The sequence below is a fragment of the Ictalurus furcatus genome, chromosome 21, assembly GCF_023375685.1.
Source record: "Ictalurus furcatus strain D&B chromosome 21, Billie_1.0, whole genome shotgun sequence".
NCBI lineage: Eukaryota > Metazoa > Chordata > Actinopteri > Siluriformes > Ictaluridae > Ictalurus > Ictalurus furcatus.
The window spans coordinates 12,311,981-12,329,014 of NC_071275.1; the positions used below are offsets into that span (position 1 = coordinate 12,311,981).

The 17,034-nt window shown below is 41.5% G+C and overlaps 2 protein-coding genes across 2 annotated transcripts; both read left to right on the forward strand.

The window, feature by feature from the left end:
- The first annotated feature begins 2,100 nt into the window (after positions 1-2,100).
- Positions 2,101-6,577, forward strand: LOC128625019 (25-hydroxyvitamin D-1 alpha hydroxylase, mitochondrial). The gene is made up of 9 exons (XM_053653017.1): positions 2,101-2,771; positions 2,914-3,104; positions 3,219-3,415; positions 3,728-3,928; positions 4,039-4,202; positions 4,306-4,472; positions 4,679-4,760; positions 5,434-5,631; positions 5,732-6,577. The coding sequence occupies exons 1-9, from the start codon at positions 2,601-2,603 to the stop codon at positions 5,843-5,845; spliced, it is 1,485 nt and encodes a 494-aa protein (XP_053508992.1). The 5' UTR covers positions 2,101-2,600; the 3' UTR covers positions 5,846-6,577.
- A 1,465-nt stretch (positions 6,578-8,042) lies between these two features.
- Positions 8,043-10,665, forward strand: LOC128625243 (EEF1A lysine methyltransferase 3-like). Its single transcript, XM_053653429.1, has 3 exons — positions 8,043-8,258; positions 8,957-9,068; positions 9,504-10,665. The coding sequence occupies exons 1-3, from the start codon at positions 8,103-8,105 to the stop codon at positions 9,905-9,907; spliced, it is 672 nt and encodes a 223-aa protein (XP_053509404.1). The 5' UTR covers positions 8,043-8,102; the 3' UTR covers positions 9,908-10,665.
- Positions 10,666-17,034: the final 6,369 nt, after the last annotated feature.

A 17,034-nucleotide genomic window follows, 5' to 3' on the forward strand; every position in this document is an offset into this window, starting at 1 on the left:
GTGCATTGAAAATGTAGTTTCACGGTTTGGGTCGGTTTTACTGCATCTGGACCAGGATGATGAGTTCTGAATTAAACCAGCAACTTCTAAAGGAACAACAGTTAAAGTCCTGACCTTAATCCAATAGAAATGTTGTGGAAGAACCTGAAGCAAGCAGTTCATGTGAGGAAACTCACCAACATCCCAGAGTTGAAGCTGTTCTGTACTGTGGAACGGGCTAAAATTCCTCCAAGACGATGTGCAGGACTGATCAACAGTTACCCCGACCGTTTATCTGCAGTTATTGCTGCACAAGGGGCTCACACCACATACTGAAAACAAAGTTTCACATACTTTTACCCCTCACAAATATATAATATTGGATCATTTCCTGCAATAAATAAAGGACCAAGTATAATATTTGTGTCTCATTTGTTTATTTGGGTTCTCTTTATCTACTTTTAGGACTAGTGTGAAAATCTGAAGATGTTTTCAAGCACTACTGTAGTATGGGTGTAATATGGTAATTTAGTAATATGGCGATATTTAAATATGCTAATGAGGTAAGGTGATGATAGCAGGAGTGTACGTGCTGAAAGCTCACGCCATGTCCCTCCATCTCTCCATTTTCTGTGAAATCTAAAGGAGGTCTAGACATCTGGTTAGGACACGGATTTATCCAGGCCGAGTTCTCAGTACTGATTATATTTCTACACTGAACACACACATGCTGTTGGCCGAGATCCAGGTTCATCTCAGAGCCTCAGTAACATCACACACAGCACTGTGTGTCTAACATGACTGCAGATCCTTATGTCTGCTCGTGTGTGTGTGTATGTGTGTGTGTGTGTAAGGAGCTGTGTAATGATGTAATGACACTGCTCTATTCCTAATCAGCCGACTCTTTAACCTGAACACACACACGGTGGAGTCTGCACTTTACAGCTTTAACACTTCTCACAGCTGATAAAGTTAATCTACACACACACACACACACACACACACACACACACACACACACACACACACATTCACACAACATATAGATTTATACAAAATCCAAAGATCCAGGTCAGACGTTATCAGTTTGTGTGTCTGACCTGGATCTTTGGATATTGTATAAATCTATATTCTGTGTGTGTGTGTGTGTGTGCATGTGTGTGTGTGTGTGTGTGTGTATGTGTGTGTGTGTGTGTCTGTGTGTGTCTGTGTGTGTCTGTGTGTGTGTGCTGCAGAGTCAGGGATCTCCTACAGGGTTAAAATGAACACTTTGTTGGTGTTTAATTAACTCATAACATACAGTGTTATATTAACTACATTATTACTCAGTGTTTATGTCCTGTATGTTAATTTAAATCAGCAGTGTAGGTGTTAATTCAGCAGTGCAGGTGTTACTTCAGCAGTGCAGATGTTACTTCAGCAGTGCAGATGTTAATTCACCAGTGCAGATGTTAATTCAGCAGTGCAGGTGTTAATTCAGCAGTGCAGGTCAGGTGTTAATTCAGCAGTGCAGGTGTTAATTTAATTCAGCAGTGCAGATGTTAATTCAGCAGTGCAGGTGTTAAGTTAATTCAGCAGTGCAGGCCAGGTGTTAATTCAGCAGTGCAGGTGTTAATTTAATTCAGCAGTGCAGATGTTAATTCAGCAGTGCAGGTGTTAATTTAATTCAGCAGTGCAGATGTTAATTCAGCAGTGCAGGTGTTAAGTTAATTCTGCAGTGCAGGCCAGGTGTTAATTCAGCAGTGCAGGTGTTAATTTAATTCAGCAGTGTAGGTGTTAATTTAATTCAGCAGTGCAGGTGTTAATTCAGCAGTGCAGATGTTACTTCAGCTGTGTAGATGTTAATTCCGCAGTGCAGATGTTCATTCAGCAGTGCAGGTGTTAATTTAACTCAGCAGTGCAGATGTTCATTCAGCAGTGCAGGTGTTAATTTAACTCAGCAGTGCAGATGTTACTTCAGCAGTGGAGGTGTTAATTCAGCAGTGCAGATGTTCATTCAGCAGTGCAGGTGTTAATTTAATTCAGCAGTACAGATGTTACTTCAGCAGTGCAGGTGTTAATTCAGCGGTGCAGATGTTAATTTGGCAGTGCAGGTGTTAATTCAGTGGTGCAGATGTTAATTCAGCAGTGCAGGTGTAAATTCAGTGGTGCAGATTTTAATTTAATTCAGCATTGCAGATGTTACCTCAGCAGTGTAGATGTTAATTCAGCAGTGCAGATGTTCATTCAGCAGTGCAGGTGTTAATTTAATTAAGCGGTGCAGATGTTAATTCAGCAGAGCAGGTGTACATTCAGTGGTGCAGATTTTAATGTAATTCAGCAGTGCAGATGTTAATTCATGTTACTGTCTCATTTCTATGTATATTTATTGAGTTTCATTAGAAAGCCGACAGCATGCTCAGAATTCAGGGGTTTGCCGGAGGCCTGCATTCTGATTGGCCACACCTCCAGGACAACCCCGCCCCCTTTCTCTCAGTAATGGGTGGGCAGTGTTTGAGAGTGTGTGCATGTGCCTTATAAATACAGAGCGGGAGTGTGTGGGGGATACACTCATCCCATCAGAGATAGTGTGTGTGTGTTTGTGTGTGTGTGTGTGTGAAGTGTAAGTACATAGTGTGAAGATGATGCAGCAGATGATGCGTGTGTCCTGGAGGGGCGTGTCCCCGGTGATTAAGTGGGTGGAACCTGTGGCAGAGGTGAGGACTCTGGATCAGATGCCTGGACCGTCAGCAGTCAGGTTCATCTTGGACCTGCTGGCAAACCGAGGACTGTCCAGACTGCACGAAATGCAGGTGAGCACACACACACCCATGATCCAACACACACAAGCCTGAGCACACCTGAACATGAAGTGTCATGTTCTGATCCAGAATCTGTAGGGCTATGCACTACTGAGTGAAATGTGCACTACAGTGAGTGTGTGTTTGTTCACAGGTGGATGGTCGGCGCCGGTTTGGGCCGATGTGGAAGGCAAGTTTCGGTCCGGTTCTGACGGTACATGTCGCAGAACCGGAGCTGATAGAGCAAGTGCTCAGACAGGAAGGACACACGCCGATGAGGTCAGACATTTCCTCCTGGAAGGACTACAGGAAACACAGAGGACACGGATACGGCCTGCTGACCGCGTACGCGCGCACACACACACACACACACACACACACACACACCTTATTAAAACTATTAATGTAACTGCTTTAATTTTTGATTGATTTATGTGTATTGTCTCTGGGCGTGGCCAGTGAGGGGGAGGAGTGGCAGAAAATACGCAGTCTTCTCGCCAAACACATGCTGCGTCCCAAATCAGTGGAGGCATATGACAGCACACTTAACGCTGTAGTGACCGACCTGATCACTAAACTCAAACTACGCACACAACAAAATCCTCATGGAGTCGTCAGTGACATCGCAGCAGAGTTCTACCGCTTCGGCCTCGAAGGTACACACACACACACACACACACACATACACACACACACACACACACACAGTGTGTGGCTCAACGGTTAAGGCTCTGGGTTACTGATCAGAAGGTCGGGCAAGGCCCTTACCCCTCTCTACTCCAGGGGGCGCTGTATCATGGCTGACCCTGAGCTCTGACCCCAACTTCCTAATATACGTAGAAAAGTATTTCACTGTGCTGTAATGTAGATGTGACAAATAAAGGCTGCTGCTTCTTCTTCTTCTTCTTCTTCTTATATACTGCTGAGATTAAATAAAGATTAAATTGAGATTTCTCTCTCTGTCTCAGGTATTTCCTCGGTACTGTTCGAGTCCAGGATTGGCTGTTTGGATGCAGTGGTTCCCGTGGAAACAGAACGTTTTATCCAGTCCATTAACACCATGTTTGTGATGACACTGCTCACCATGGCAATGCCGGCATGGCTCCATCGGCTTTTCCCTAAACCATGGCGAATGTTCTGTCAGTGCTGGGATTACATGTTCCAGTTCGGTGAGTGTAGGACCGAAATGTTTACGCTGATCATTGGTGTGATTTAAACTCTCCAGTGTCGAGCTGATCGCTACAACAACGCGTAAACGGCTGCATTTCCTCTTCCACAGCGAAAGGTCACATAGACCAGCGCCTTAAAGAGGAAGAGGAGAAGCTGGCACGCGGACAGGAAGTGGAGGGGCGATATCTGACCTACTTCCTTTCTCGGGCTGGAATTCCCATGAAATCTGTGTACAGTAATGTGACAGAGTTGCTGCTCGCAGGAGTCGACACGGTAAAGTCACTGTTTATTTATTTATTTATTTATTATCACTCATAGCTGCGGTTACGTTAGCACTTTAACACACGTTCACCTCATCACTTCTGTTCTGTCTCAGATCTCCAGCACGCTGTCCTGGTCTCTCTATGAACTTTCCCGCCATCCTGAGATCCAGGCATCCTTGAGGTCAGAGGTCATTAAGGTTCTGGGAGACAGAAGAATCCCGACAGCAGCCGATGTAGCGGCCATGCCTCTGATGAAGGCTGTCATTAAAGAAATCACCAGGTTCAGAGGTTTATTCCATTATATTTCTCTTGTGTAAATTCTCCTTATCATTCCTCACTAATATCAGGCCATCCAGTGTGTTTTGATTGGCCGAGAGCAGTACTGTGTGTTCTGATTGGCCGAGAGCAGTATGGTGTGTTCTGACTGTCTGACGGAAATGTCAGGTTACTGATTCTAATACTCAGTATTTTATTGAATATAAACAGGCTGTATCCTGTAATTCCTGGGAACGCCCGAGTCATCACAGATCGGAATATTACAGTCGGAGGCTACGTCATTCCCAAAAAAGTAGGTGTATTTATTATTGCACAGAATAGCTACACATAGTAAATAATCAGAGATCTGATACTATTAAAACTTGGCCTATAGTTCACCTCAGATACATGTCCTAAATGTTCCCTGTGTCCTTCACCTGAACATGTAGTGCACTACCCTAATGTTGGAACAGAATGACTAATGTACAGCGATGCACCCTCACATCATCACTCCACTGTGGATGTGTCCCAAACTCACATGCTTTAATCACTATACAGGCTACAAAAACTGTACACAGTGCATTATGGGTATTCTTTACCTGCTATACTACATCATTAGACCCTTCTGCAGTGCATTATGGGTATTTTAATGTTAAAGCATGTTCTATTACTTTTAACCCAGAAAATTCACAGAGATCTTATTTCATTATAAATCTGTAAATTGATAATAACAATAAAGTTATTACTAACCCCACTCTCCACTATAACCCCACCCTTCTCTTTACCCCCACCCTCTATTATAACCCCACTGTCCATGATAACCCCACCCTTCACTATAACCCCACCCTCTATTATAGCCCCACCCTCTATTATAACCCCACCCTCCACTATAACCCCACTCTCTATTTTAACCCCACCCTCTATTATAACCCCACCCTCTATTATAACCCCTCCCTCCACTATAATGTGTGTTTACCTGTTTGCAGACGCTCATCACTCTGTGTCATTACGCCACATCACGTGATCCGGCTCAGTTTTCCGACCCGAACTCATTTATGCCACAGCGGTGGATCAGTCGTGATGAAGGGAATCACCCGTATTCCTCTCTTCCCTTCGGAGTTGGCAAACGCAGCTGCATCGGCCGCAGAATTGCAGAACTGGAGCTGTACCTGGCCCTCAGTCGGGTATGAGGTTCATTTCATTTATTTACGCTCTCTGTTCTGCTCATTTTAATTCAGTTTCATTCCACAGGAATCAAATGCATTTCTGTCCTTCCAACTCCAGATTTTACTGCATTTTGACGTAAAGCCGGATCCGAGCAGCTGTGTGGTCCGACCCATGACCCGAACCATCCTGGTTCCAGACAGAGAAATTAATCTGCAGTTCATCGAGCTCTGAGTCTCTGCATACAGCAGTGTGAAAACATCTGCACAGGAGAAACAAAGCAGAAAACAGCTGTGGAGAGTGTGTGTTCCAGTCCAGCACTCTGTGTGTGTGTGTGTGTGTGTGTGTGTGTGTGTGTGTGTGTGTTCTCACACGGTGCTCTTTACAGACATCATTTCATCTTGTCTTCTGGATAAGGAACAGAAGAGGAGATGAAGGAAACACTCAGGGACAGATGAATAATTCCTGTGTGGACACGCCCCTCTGAGTTCCTCTGAGTTCCTCTGAGCTCCTCAGAGTTCTGTGGAGCTGTGAGCTGATCCTTGAACTGTTTTTAAAATGTGTTGTTTTTTATTTCTGTAACTAGAGGTGATTTGTGTCTAAATCTCACATGTGACTGAAATCAGATGATGGCCTTCATGTAGCACTTTATTTACTTACACATGTGATGATATTAATGTCCAGGTACTGGTGCTTAAATACGACACTTTCACGTCACTCAGGTCTGTTAGTGTCATTGTTACTGTAGTTACTATAGTGACACTGTAGTGTTACTCTGTTTTTACTGTAGTATAATTGTAGCATTACTGTTACTGTACTGTTACTCATCAGCTGAACTTTTTATACTTTTTAATGCCTTATAATAAATTGTTACTTTGAAAGAGAATTAGCAATGAAATTTGTTGATTTTTTTAAACTAATTAAAGAGTAATAATGGTAAATAAAATAACTGCTGTAGTGCCTATATGGTGAGTTTAATTAATAAATGTTTATGTGCAATCAGTTCTTGTCTTTAAATACAGATTTAAATCAGTATAAATAAACACATCACGCACGTGTATAATAAGTCATCATGTTATTATAATGTCCCTGAATGACACTTTAACCCAGTTGTGTGTCAGTTAAAGTTCTGTTTAAACACACTCTAATATTTAAACCTGAAAAAGTTTAAAGTCATATCTGTTCCACAAAACCAAGTCTCAAAGAAACCCAAAACTGTTAACATGCAGTGGCCTCGCTGTGTGTGTGTGTGTGTGTGTGTGTGTGTGTTTGTGTGCGTGTGTGTGTGTGTGTGTGTGTGAGTGTGCATGTGTGTGTGTGTGTGTGTGTGTGTGTGTGTGTGTGCGCACGTGTGTGTGTGCATGTGTGTGCACACCTGTGTGTGTGTGTGCATGTCTGTGTGCATGTGTGTGTCAGGTCAACTCAGTCAACAAACTCCGTTTCCGAGAATACACCGTAGACTACAAGCATGGCCGCCCAGAAGACATGCACTGACACAGTCACCCAATTACTGATCATACACACCTGTTCACAATCACGGCACGCCCTCATGGCACGCCCTCACGGCACGCCCTCACGGCTGACAGAAGCTGATGGGAGAGCAGCTGTAGTAGCAGCAGCAGCAGCAGCAGCAGTAGTATTTGGCTGACCTCGATGCCAAAGTTAACCTCCTTTCTCAAGCTCTTGCCTGCACCGCGTCACTCCACACACCAGTTCCGACAACCAGCCGACACCAGACAAGTTCTCTGCTGATGCATCTCAGTGTAAGGAGTTCTTCTTGCAATGTTCTCTGTATTTCAATAGCTGTGAAGGGATATCTGAGCAGCTGAAGATCAAGCTCTTCCTGAATCTCCTCACCGGCAAATCACACTCTGCTTGTTTTCGTGCACCTGATGTTACCAAGCCTGTTTATTCCTAACATCACTGCTCTGGTTTGACCTTGACCTTGACTTATGTGCTCTGCCTTTGCCCAGCATATCCTGTTTACTGATATCCTGACCTAAGCCTGTTTTCATCTTCTTCTTGACTCTCATCTTGGATTTGTTTGCCTACTTCTCATTAAAGACACTTTCTTGCACAGGAAACAAGCGAATTAATCTATTTTTGATAATAAAAATGAATAAATTGAAACATTTAACGCCTGCTTGTTGCTCAGTGATGAGCGCCATCTCTCCGTTTCAGGTTGTTTCTGGCGCCATCATGTGGTCACACACTGAATTACAAACGAACGCTTTTTATTTAGTGTGACATTAGATTATAATATTATTTTAATAGTTCACTGTGATTATGTATAATGGTCTCGTGTGTGTGTGCGCGCGCGCATACACAAGAGGTCATAAACAGATCAAATGAAAGCAGAAGCACGTGTTACCGCGCGTGCGTAGTGTTCGCGCACGCGCACTGTCCAAGCAGGAGTACAATACTACAGAACATCAGGACTTTTATTTCTTTATTATCCATTTGTTGTGGTGTCATTCAGTGTGTTTCATCCATGGACGGAGACTCGAATGAAGTGTTTCCCGCTGAAGATCATTTATTTAAAGACAGTTTCTCTGCAGATAAAACATTTACATTTTTCGGTCAGAAATGTATAATTAATGAGGTTTTCGGTGGGAATTTGGGAGTCGCAGCGTCAGTGTGGGACGCAGTGAGTTTTAATCAGCACCATTTCATTCACTACACGCGATAAAGGTCAATGTAGAGGCTGGGAAAGCTGCTTTGTTGTTGTTGTTGTTGTTACTATTATTTAAGAAGATGATGCTGGGGCCGCTTCCGGGATGTATGTTGCGTCATGACGTCACGCTCTTTATTCTCAAACTTCACCTTTGAGCCAGATAACTCCAAACGATTCTTTTTAGTGATTCGATTCACAGATCACTAAAACTAACTGAATCATCTGTTCAATCACTCATTCATTCAGATTTATCATATATCTATCTATCTATCTATCTATCTATCTATCTATCTATATATATATATATATATATATATATATATATATATATATATATATATGTGTATATGTGTGTGTGTGTGTGTGTGTGTGTGTGTATAAATATATATATAGAGAGAGAGAGGGAGAAAATGAACCTGGGATAGGTTCCCCCGCGACCCTGAAAAGGAGTAAGCGGTTGAAGATGGATGGATGGAGATATATATATATATATATATATATATATATATATATATATATATATATATATATATATATATATAATATAATATGTATATATGTGTGTGTATGTCTGTGTATATATATATATGTGTGTGTATATATATAGAGAGAGAGAGAAAAAATAAACCTGAGACACCTACCCTGCTTCTTAACTGTGTGTGTGTCCTCAGGGGATTGAGATGTGTCAGTTTTTGGAGCGGGAGTGTGTGGAAGTGTGTGGGAAGCGTGTGATGGAGTTGGGAGCGGGCGGCGGCTTGGTCAGCATCCTGGCTGCTCGATTAGGTGAGTTTAATAATGTGACATCACATGACACGTCTTGTAGTTTTTGAAAAATTGCAGCTCCTCCGAATATTGCGGCGTTTCCTTGATTTTGCGTTAATTCCTGCAAGCCTAGAGGGACTGTTTAATCACACTACTGATTCACATTTCTGCTCAGCAACCTGTCTCTTTGTATATCTGTCTCTCTCTATATCTATCTCTTTATCTGTCTGGCTTAGAAAATGATTTCTACCACCCCAAAGGGTTCTCCGGTTTGTCCCTCTAGGGAACACCTGAACAGTTTTACGGAGAGCCTCAAAACACAGAGTCTCCTGTTCAGAAAAGGCTGCAGAAGAATCCACTTAGAAAGCAGGAACCGTTAACCATCTAAAGAACCCTTGAGGAACCTGTTTAATGTCTGTCTGGCTGTAGTGTTATTGTAGTGTTGTGTCTCTGCAGGTGCGCGTGTGACAGTGACAGATCTCCCTGAGGTTCTCCCCCACACTGTGAGGAACATTGACTCTAACACGCCGCTGACCGGTTGGCCCGCCGGACCCCCCACCGTACTGCCGCTGTTCTGGGGTCGTGATCTCGACCGGTTCTCATCTCAGTGGGATCTGGTGCTTGGCTCCGACATTGTCTACATCCCAGAGACTTTCCCTCTGCTTCTCCACACTCTGGTCCATCTGAGTAAATGTGGCGCTGTGGTTTATCTCTCATCTAAAATGCGCAGAGAGCACCACACACACGAGTTCTACAACACGTTGCTGCCTCAGAGGTTCCGCGTGGAACTTGTGCACAGAGACGCTCAAAAAAATATTAACATTTACAGAGCCACTCTAAGCAGAACACAGGAACCCTGAGGAAGGCCTGACATCACAGCTCTGTGTGTGTGTGTGTGTGTGTGTGTGTGTGTGTGTGTGTAAGCAGGGCTTAGCATATGACATGGCATTCAGAACTTTGTTTAACCTTCAGGAAGTGGTGTATTGAGGTACAAAATCAAATTGCAAGCTTTAAGATTCTGAAGCTTGTGGCCAGAAAAGTGTGACACTGTTTCCTGGTGTTTCTGCTGATGTTCTGATTTCTGTTCACAGACTCAATCCTGTTTGTTCCGCTGCAGAGTTTCAGATAAAGAGCTCGCTCTGAATCACAGATCTTTATCATCAGCACTGAAACTCGGTGTGTGACTCGGTACTGAGTTTATTTTCACACACTGACGATGTTTATCTGAAGAATAAAGTCCTCAGGTGTTTCTACAGAAATTTATCCAGATTCTGATTCAGTTTCTGAACTTTCTGGTTTTGTGTGAAATTAAAGACTCTAATGAACGAGTGGGTTTTCGCTTCTTTTTTCTGCATTATTTCTGGTAAAAAATTAAACTGTCCTGAAGTAGAACGTCATGATTCCTGGATGAGTTTTTGTTCCTGTGCAGGAACTGTGAAAGTTACTGAGAATAACAACATGATGGAGGACTGAAACTCTTCTTCTGTTTATATTATAATTCAAAAATCCAAACATTTTTTTGAAAATAAAAAATTCTATAAAGCAATTCAAAGAAATATATTTTGTATAGAATAACATAATATGTGCAGTCAAGGGTAATGTCATTTTTTATGCATCTACATACACCCACTCAACTCTTTGCTGTCTCATATATAAAGCGCTTCATTATCAACACAGATGTTAGATGGTTTTAGAGAATCTCTTATTTTTGTGTTTAATCGATCAGCAATGTTCAGTACAGCAAACTCCTGAGTAAAGTACTGAATCCTGGAACAGGAACTAAAATTAGGACACACCTACTGACTTGTGTTCTTTTACAGTGCGTACAGGAAGTTTTTTGTGATTGTTGCAGCCAAAAATGCTTTTGCTTCGGATTTAAAAAAAAAAATGTTTTCACTTTTTTTGAAATCGTAATCGCAGGGAATAGTTCTGCTCTTTCACAGTGGTGTTTGCTGGTAAATGAGAGCTTTTATCTGTACTCATGTTCTACGCGCGTGAATGGAAGAGGGCTTTGGCTGAATGCGTGTCATGACGTCACATTACCCAAATCTTCAGAAAATCTGCGATAAATTAGAAAAATTGTGGCTCCCCTGAATATCGCAGTTTCCCTGATTTTGTGTTAATTTCTGCGATCACAAAATCATTCAATCCTGGAGGGGGTGACTTTATTAAAAATTATTAAAAAGTTGTAGACACACACACACACACACACAAACACAAACACACACAAAGAAGTGCTAAAGTGCCCAGCTGTAAATCTGCACCACTCAGTCATGTTAGATGATTTCACTGATGTATATATATATATTTTTTAGAAATGTATAATTATATATTATAATAAAATGTGGTCATTAGCGCTGTAGTGATTGTATTCTGTGTGTGTTGGAGGATTTTGCAGCGTGGTGTTGAGCTCAGTGTGTTTGAGTCCGCTTTGTTTCTTCAACAAAAACCATGACTTTCAAAACCTGCTGATCTACACATTACTGTGTGTGTGTGTGTGTGTGTGTGTGTGTGTGTGTGTGTGTGTGCGTGTGTGTGTGTTAGGTTCTTTCTCCCCTCCAGACTCTGGGAGTGTTTACATTCACAACAGCAACTTTGTTCAATTTAATTACATTCCTCATGAACATGTTGGCAAGAGGGCGGAGTTTTAACACCGAATAAAAACCTGAGATGACTGTAAATGAAAAGTGGGCGGAGTCACAGTGAAAACAGGAGAATCTCAAAACATTACTCCTCATGATGAGCTGCTGGACTTCACATTGAACAGCACGTGTGTGTGAGTGTGTGTGACGTGTGAGTGTGTGAGACGCTGATTTACTCTGTGTGTGTGTGTGTGTAAAGGTAAATAATTATTTAATCAGATTCTCTCTGAGTGCAGTTACACAATATCTTATTTTATATACAATTATATTTAAATTTTATATTATTTAAACTGTCTATTTAATGTCTTTAACATTTACAGTTTTATTTAGAGAAGGGTAATGTTATTCATTATTTGGAATGTTGTCCTAATATTTATGCTTCTATAGAACATACCTAAATGTAAATTATTAATAATAATAATAATAATAATAATAATAATAATAATAATTTAAAGAACAATTATTGACTTTATAGCTGAATAGAGTGTATTTACTCTTTTGCAAATGAGTGAATTTGATTATTACACCTTTTTCCTTTTTTGTGTTCTTTATTCCTTTATAAACGATGAATTTTTTCCTTATGTTTACTGTCAGATTTAGATTAGATATAGATTGAATAAACAAGAGTTTCACTACACATTGTTTATAATGTATAAAAGCTGTTATTTGTTTATCATGTTGCTCGTGTGATGTGTTTGTATGTTGTGTGATATTATTGTGTAGTAGTGTGTATTCTGAATTTCTTCTAAATAAATGAATGTAAATTTAAATTTTTGATCATTTTGAAATCAGCATAACTGATGGAACTGTTGGACAGAAGAGAGAGAAACTTCTCTGGATGTGATAAATACAGAACTTTTCCAGGATGGAGCTCGTCTTCACACACGTACGTAACGCTCTTTAGTTTTTAACTTTTCTACTAGAACAACATTTAATCTCGTTCTAAACGTTAAAACTCAGAATTAGAAAAGGTTCTCAGTCATGAACTCATCATTTAGTAACTGAAGCTCATGTGAGAACATGATTTAATCCTAGCATCTGAAACAAACCCACTTTAAAACACTTTAAAACTATTTCAGTGAAATGTTTAGACATTTTATTTACATTAACATTAACACCAGTCACTTAATCGCCTTTAAAGCAGCAGTGTGTGAAGTTTAGAACCTTATGCTGCCTTTCAACGTAAAATACAATAAAATAAAAAAATAGAGAAATTCAACATGACTCCGCCCACTCTGCTGATCAAGTGGGCGTGGCTCAGTGGCTCCATTTGAACTGAGCCGGGGCTTATTTTCCAGCTTGAAATGATAATACTCATCAAATCCTCTAGATGGCAGTATTGCAAAGCTCTTGTTTCTTGCTGTAATTCTTTTTTTGTTTGTTTTTTTATTTGGTGTATTTTATTTTAAACTGCACTTTTATATGAACTTATTTTAAGCAGCATATAATTTACTTACAGACTCTTTAATTGTATCACTTGTTTCATTTATATACAGCTCTTAGACGATAAATAAAATAAAAATGAACTGAGATATCCGTTCAGAGGCATGATGAAAAACTCGACATTGGAAAACGTAAAGGAAAATTTCGGGATTACAAATTATTCTAAACAAAGTGATTAACCTGGTCAGATCCCAGAAGCAGATTAGATTAGATTAGATTAGACCTTATAAGTAAATTTAACCTGAAAATATTTAGTACATTCTGTCTCCTAATAACTATTTAGTATTTTTACTAGAATGACTAGAACACTGATTATTCTGGCACTGTCCCAAACTTCACCAGGTCATCTCTCTCCTCGTTTTCTTTTCAGATATCACAGAAGCCTCGGAGAACCCATCAGCTGGGAATCAGCAGGATCCAGAAGCGTAAAGAACCAAGTAAACTGGACCACTGAGTGTGGACGGTGTCCTGAGTTTACTGATCACGAGACAGAAAAGCAGAGAAGTCTGATGGAGAGACAAAGGGAAAGAAGAGAGAAGGAGATGATGGTGAAAAGAGGGGATTTGAGTAATCAGTGGCAACCCGTTACCACACACTACAGACAAGAGAAGGATAAAGATGGGTTTGGGGCTAACAGTTACAGAGAGCTGGAGGAATGGGCGAGGCGGTGTTATTATAACTCTCTCTCCAGGAGGAGACGTCTTCAGGGAGAGATGTGGAGCGAAATCCAAAATGCACTGAAAGCTGAGAGGATATCAGGTTCTGCAAGCAGATCAATCAGCACAGAATCCAGTCAGAGATCCGGTGTAAAGATCTCAGAGAACAAATTTAACCTTGTCACATCTCACCAGCCTCCTCCGTACACTTCTGTGAAACACGATTCTTCTGGGAAAATGTTAAATGAGCAAGCCGAGAGCAAAGTCCTGAGTTCTTCTTGGAGCCGACCTCCAGACTACACACCACCTCCACCATACACCTTTCGACCCGACTGGAACAAACTAACGGGAACGCTGAGGGAACCAGTCCTCAGTATGGAGAACAGATTTGGATGCAGACCACATAATATAAGACAAATGGAACATTGTTCTGTCCCGTTCTCAGACAGAAGACAACATATACGATGCTCATCAGGTGATGGGACACCAGGAACCGTTACCTTTCCAGGTCCTGCCAGAACACAACATCAACAGGAACTTTGGCCCTTGGTTCAGCAGCAGATAAAGAACCAACAACATGTTTTCACACCAGAATCATCAGGACATCATGAGAAGTATCAGACATCGCATTCAGATATAACACTAACTAAACCCAAGAGAAGAAGAAGAAGAAGTGAAGGAACAGTGTTCTGTTTAGTTTCTCACATGGGTCTCTCCAGTTCTCCTAATGATGAACCACTTAAAAGCCAATCGTCTCCTCTTTTTAAAGACTCAACTTTTACAGGAGTCCAGCTGGCAGATGAAGCTGATTCACGTCGATCATTAACCTCTTTTAACCTAGATCCTACACCGGAAGAACCCAGAGAGGAACATCAAAACCAGAGTGGCAGAAATGTAAGACTTTCTAAACACATAGAGGAACTGAGAAATGGCAGAGAGGAACTGAGAAAGCAGAGTACTGAGGAAAGACACAAAAAGAAACGTGAAGACACAGACTCTAACAAGGACAAGGACAATATTACTCCTGCTGTGTCTTCTAAATCCACGACACCGCTGGTACCACATCACCAAACCACACTGAAGTTTCCCTTATGGAAGGAACCCAGATCACACCACTGCTCTAATGGTGTTCTGGAGAAAATAAATAAACCAGACAGAGGTATTAACAGGAAAGGTCAATGTGAACAATCAGAACCAAAAAATAACACAAATGAGACAAATACGGGTCTCGTGGTCATCGATGCAACTTGTGTGGTCATCAAAGTCGAGTTCATTGTTCCTCCTGAAAAGGAACACGTCCAGTATTTCAGCTCTGATTCTAACCGTGACCACAAACCCACTGAACAGGCTACAGAAGGAGGTTCAGTGCACAAGAACATTAACCAAACAAGACACACATCCGGTGAAGTCCAACCTAAACATGAGACTTTAAAGGAAAGAGCAGAGAGAATTCTGGGAATTGTACTTCAGAATTCCTTTAACGAAGCACACACACTGGAGGAAACGACTCAGATGGAAAATTCCAGCATCAAACAGACTCATGAGACTTCAGAGGGATTTACTGAAGCTGAATCTGAAAGTTGGTTAAAAACAGAGTGTGAAAATTCTCCAACCCCAATAACATCCACACCAAATGAGGAAGAACCTACAAGCTCAGTGTCAGAAGCTGAAGCCATACTGGAAATATCTGAGGTGACTCACGGAGATGACGTGAACGCTCGTACTGGACATCAGATCATGAAGAACACTAAACAGGAAAATGAAGTCAAGTCAGTAGACAAGAAGTTCATCCCGGATGGAAACTTCTTAACAGTTGTGAATGACATTAAGGAGAAACAGGTTAAGACCCGCTCTGATGGCAGCCCCTCAGGTGAGAGTCATGGTTTTCAGAATCTCAACCAAACCATCCTGAGAAACACCAGTGAGACCTTCAGTCAGAAATGTAGGAGAAGAGAAGACAACCTCTTATATAAAACAGACGAGAGACAGGATCTCAATCAAATGCTTCTTGGTAGAAGTGTGGAAAATGCCAACGAGCCATTTAGTCAAGAAGATACACCCACTGAGGGAAGCTCCTCAAATTTAAGAGGAGATCATGTTGAAAATATTAGTGATCTCCTGGCTGATACAGGTGACATACAGAATAAAGGCTCAATCCTTCCTAACAGCTACAAGCCAGATACTAGTAAAGTGTTTGACCAAGAGGGTAGGCCCTCAGAGGAGAACCCATCAATCACCTTTCATAACCAGCAAAGAACAAGTGAGATGTTCAGCCTAGAAGGTGGTCAGGAGAACCTGTTAAATCTGCAGAGTCTCTGCCTAAACCCCTTGAGCATATCTGAGACACTTCACCAAGAAAGCAGTCCCAATCAGAACCTCCTTTCATATTCAGGAGATCCTCAAGTTTCTCCACCTTTTCTCAAACATCATGTGGAAAACCCAAATGAGTCATTTGGTCATGAAGGTATTCACAGAGGAGAACATCTCTCAGATGGCTATCCAAACCTCCTCCATAGCTCTGTGCTCAACACTAGTGACACATTTGTCCAAGACGACCTCCTGAGAGAGGACAGACTTTCATATGCAAAACATGATGCAAATAATCTTTACCAAACTCTCCCCGGTAACAGTATGAAAAACACAAGCGAGTCATGTGACCAAGAGGATGCTCTCGCTGAAAAGAACCTCTCAAGGGATGTAAATAATCTTCATCATTCCTTCACTGTAACAGATATTAGAGAGTGTTTTGATGAGAAAGGTGAGGAGAACCTCCTTGGACATGTCGATCAGTGTGTTTATAATTTTAATGAAGGCAAACATCCTGAAACCACTGACATGAAGAATTTCAGCCCTAACCTTCTGGAGAACATTGAGGAAAATCCTGAGACACTTGAGCAAGAAGCTAGTTCAAAGAAAGACACCCTTTTAGATGATCTACAGAATCTTGGTCCAGTCCTGTTTCGTAGCTCTAGTGAGTTATTTGAGCAAGAAGATCATGAAGGTATAACATCTCCCTCACCTGACTTTCACCACACACTAAGTAAAGAAGAGTTAACTTCTAGTTTATTTTCCACTTCACACTCTGAGATATCTCCTCGTCCTCCTGACTGTGTGTCTTCCACCTTTCCGTCTCCTCTGTTACCTGCAGATCGTTCTTCTCACTCCAGACCTTCTGACAGTTTATCTGAGATCACTAGCGCTCATGCCCAAGTCTGTTCTTCAGCGTCGTCCACGGCACCAAAATCC

Excerpts from the sequence above, each read along its gene's own strand:
- LOC128625019 (XM_053653017.1), top strand. The coding sequence starts at position 2,601 with ATGATGCAGCAGATGATGCGTGTGTCCTGGAGGGGCGTGTCCCCGGTG. Across the intron at positions 3,105-3,218 it reads GGATACGGCCTGCTGACCGC|TGAGGGGGAGGAGTGGCAGA; the intron begins GTACGCGCGCAC and ends GGGCGTGGCCAG. Across the intron at positions 3,929-4,038 it reads GGATTACATGTTCCAGTTCG|CGAAAGGTCACATAGACCAG; the intron begins GTGAGTGTAGGA and ends CCTCTTCCACAG.
- LOC128625243 (XM_053653429.1), top strand. The coding sequence starts at position 8,103 with ATGGACGGAGACTCGAATGAAGTGTTTCCCGCTGAAGATCATTTATTT. Across the intron at positions 8,259-8,956 it reads CAGCGTCAGTGTGGGACGCA|GGGATTGAGATGTGTCAGTT; the intron begins GTGAGTTTTAAT and ends GTGTGTCCTCAG. Across the intron at positions 9,069-9,503 it reads CATCCTGGCTGCTCGATTAG|GTGCGCGTGTGACAGTGACA; the intron begins GTGAGTTTAATA and ends GTGTCTCTGCAG.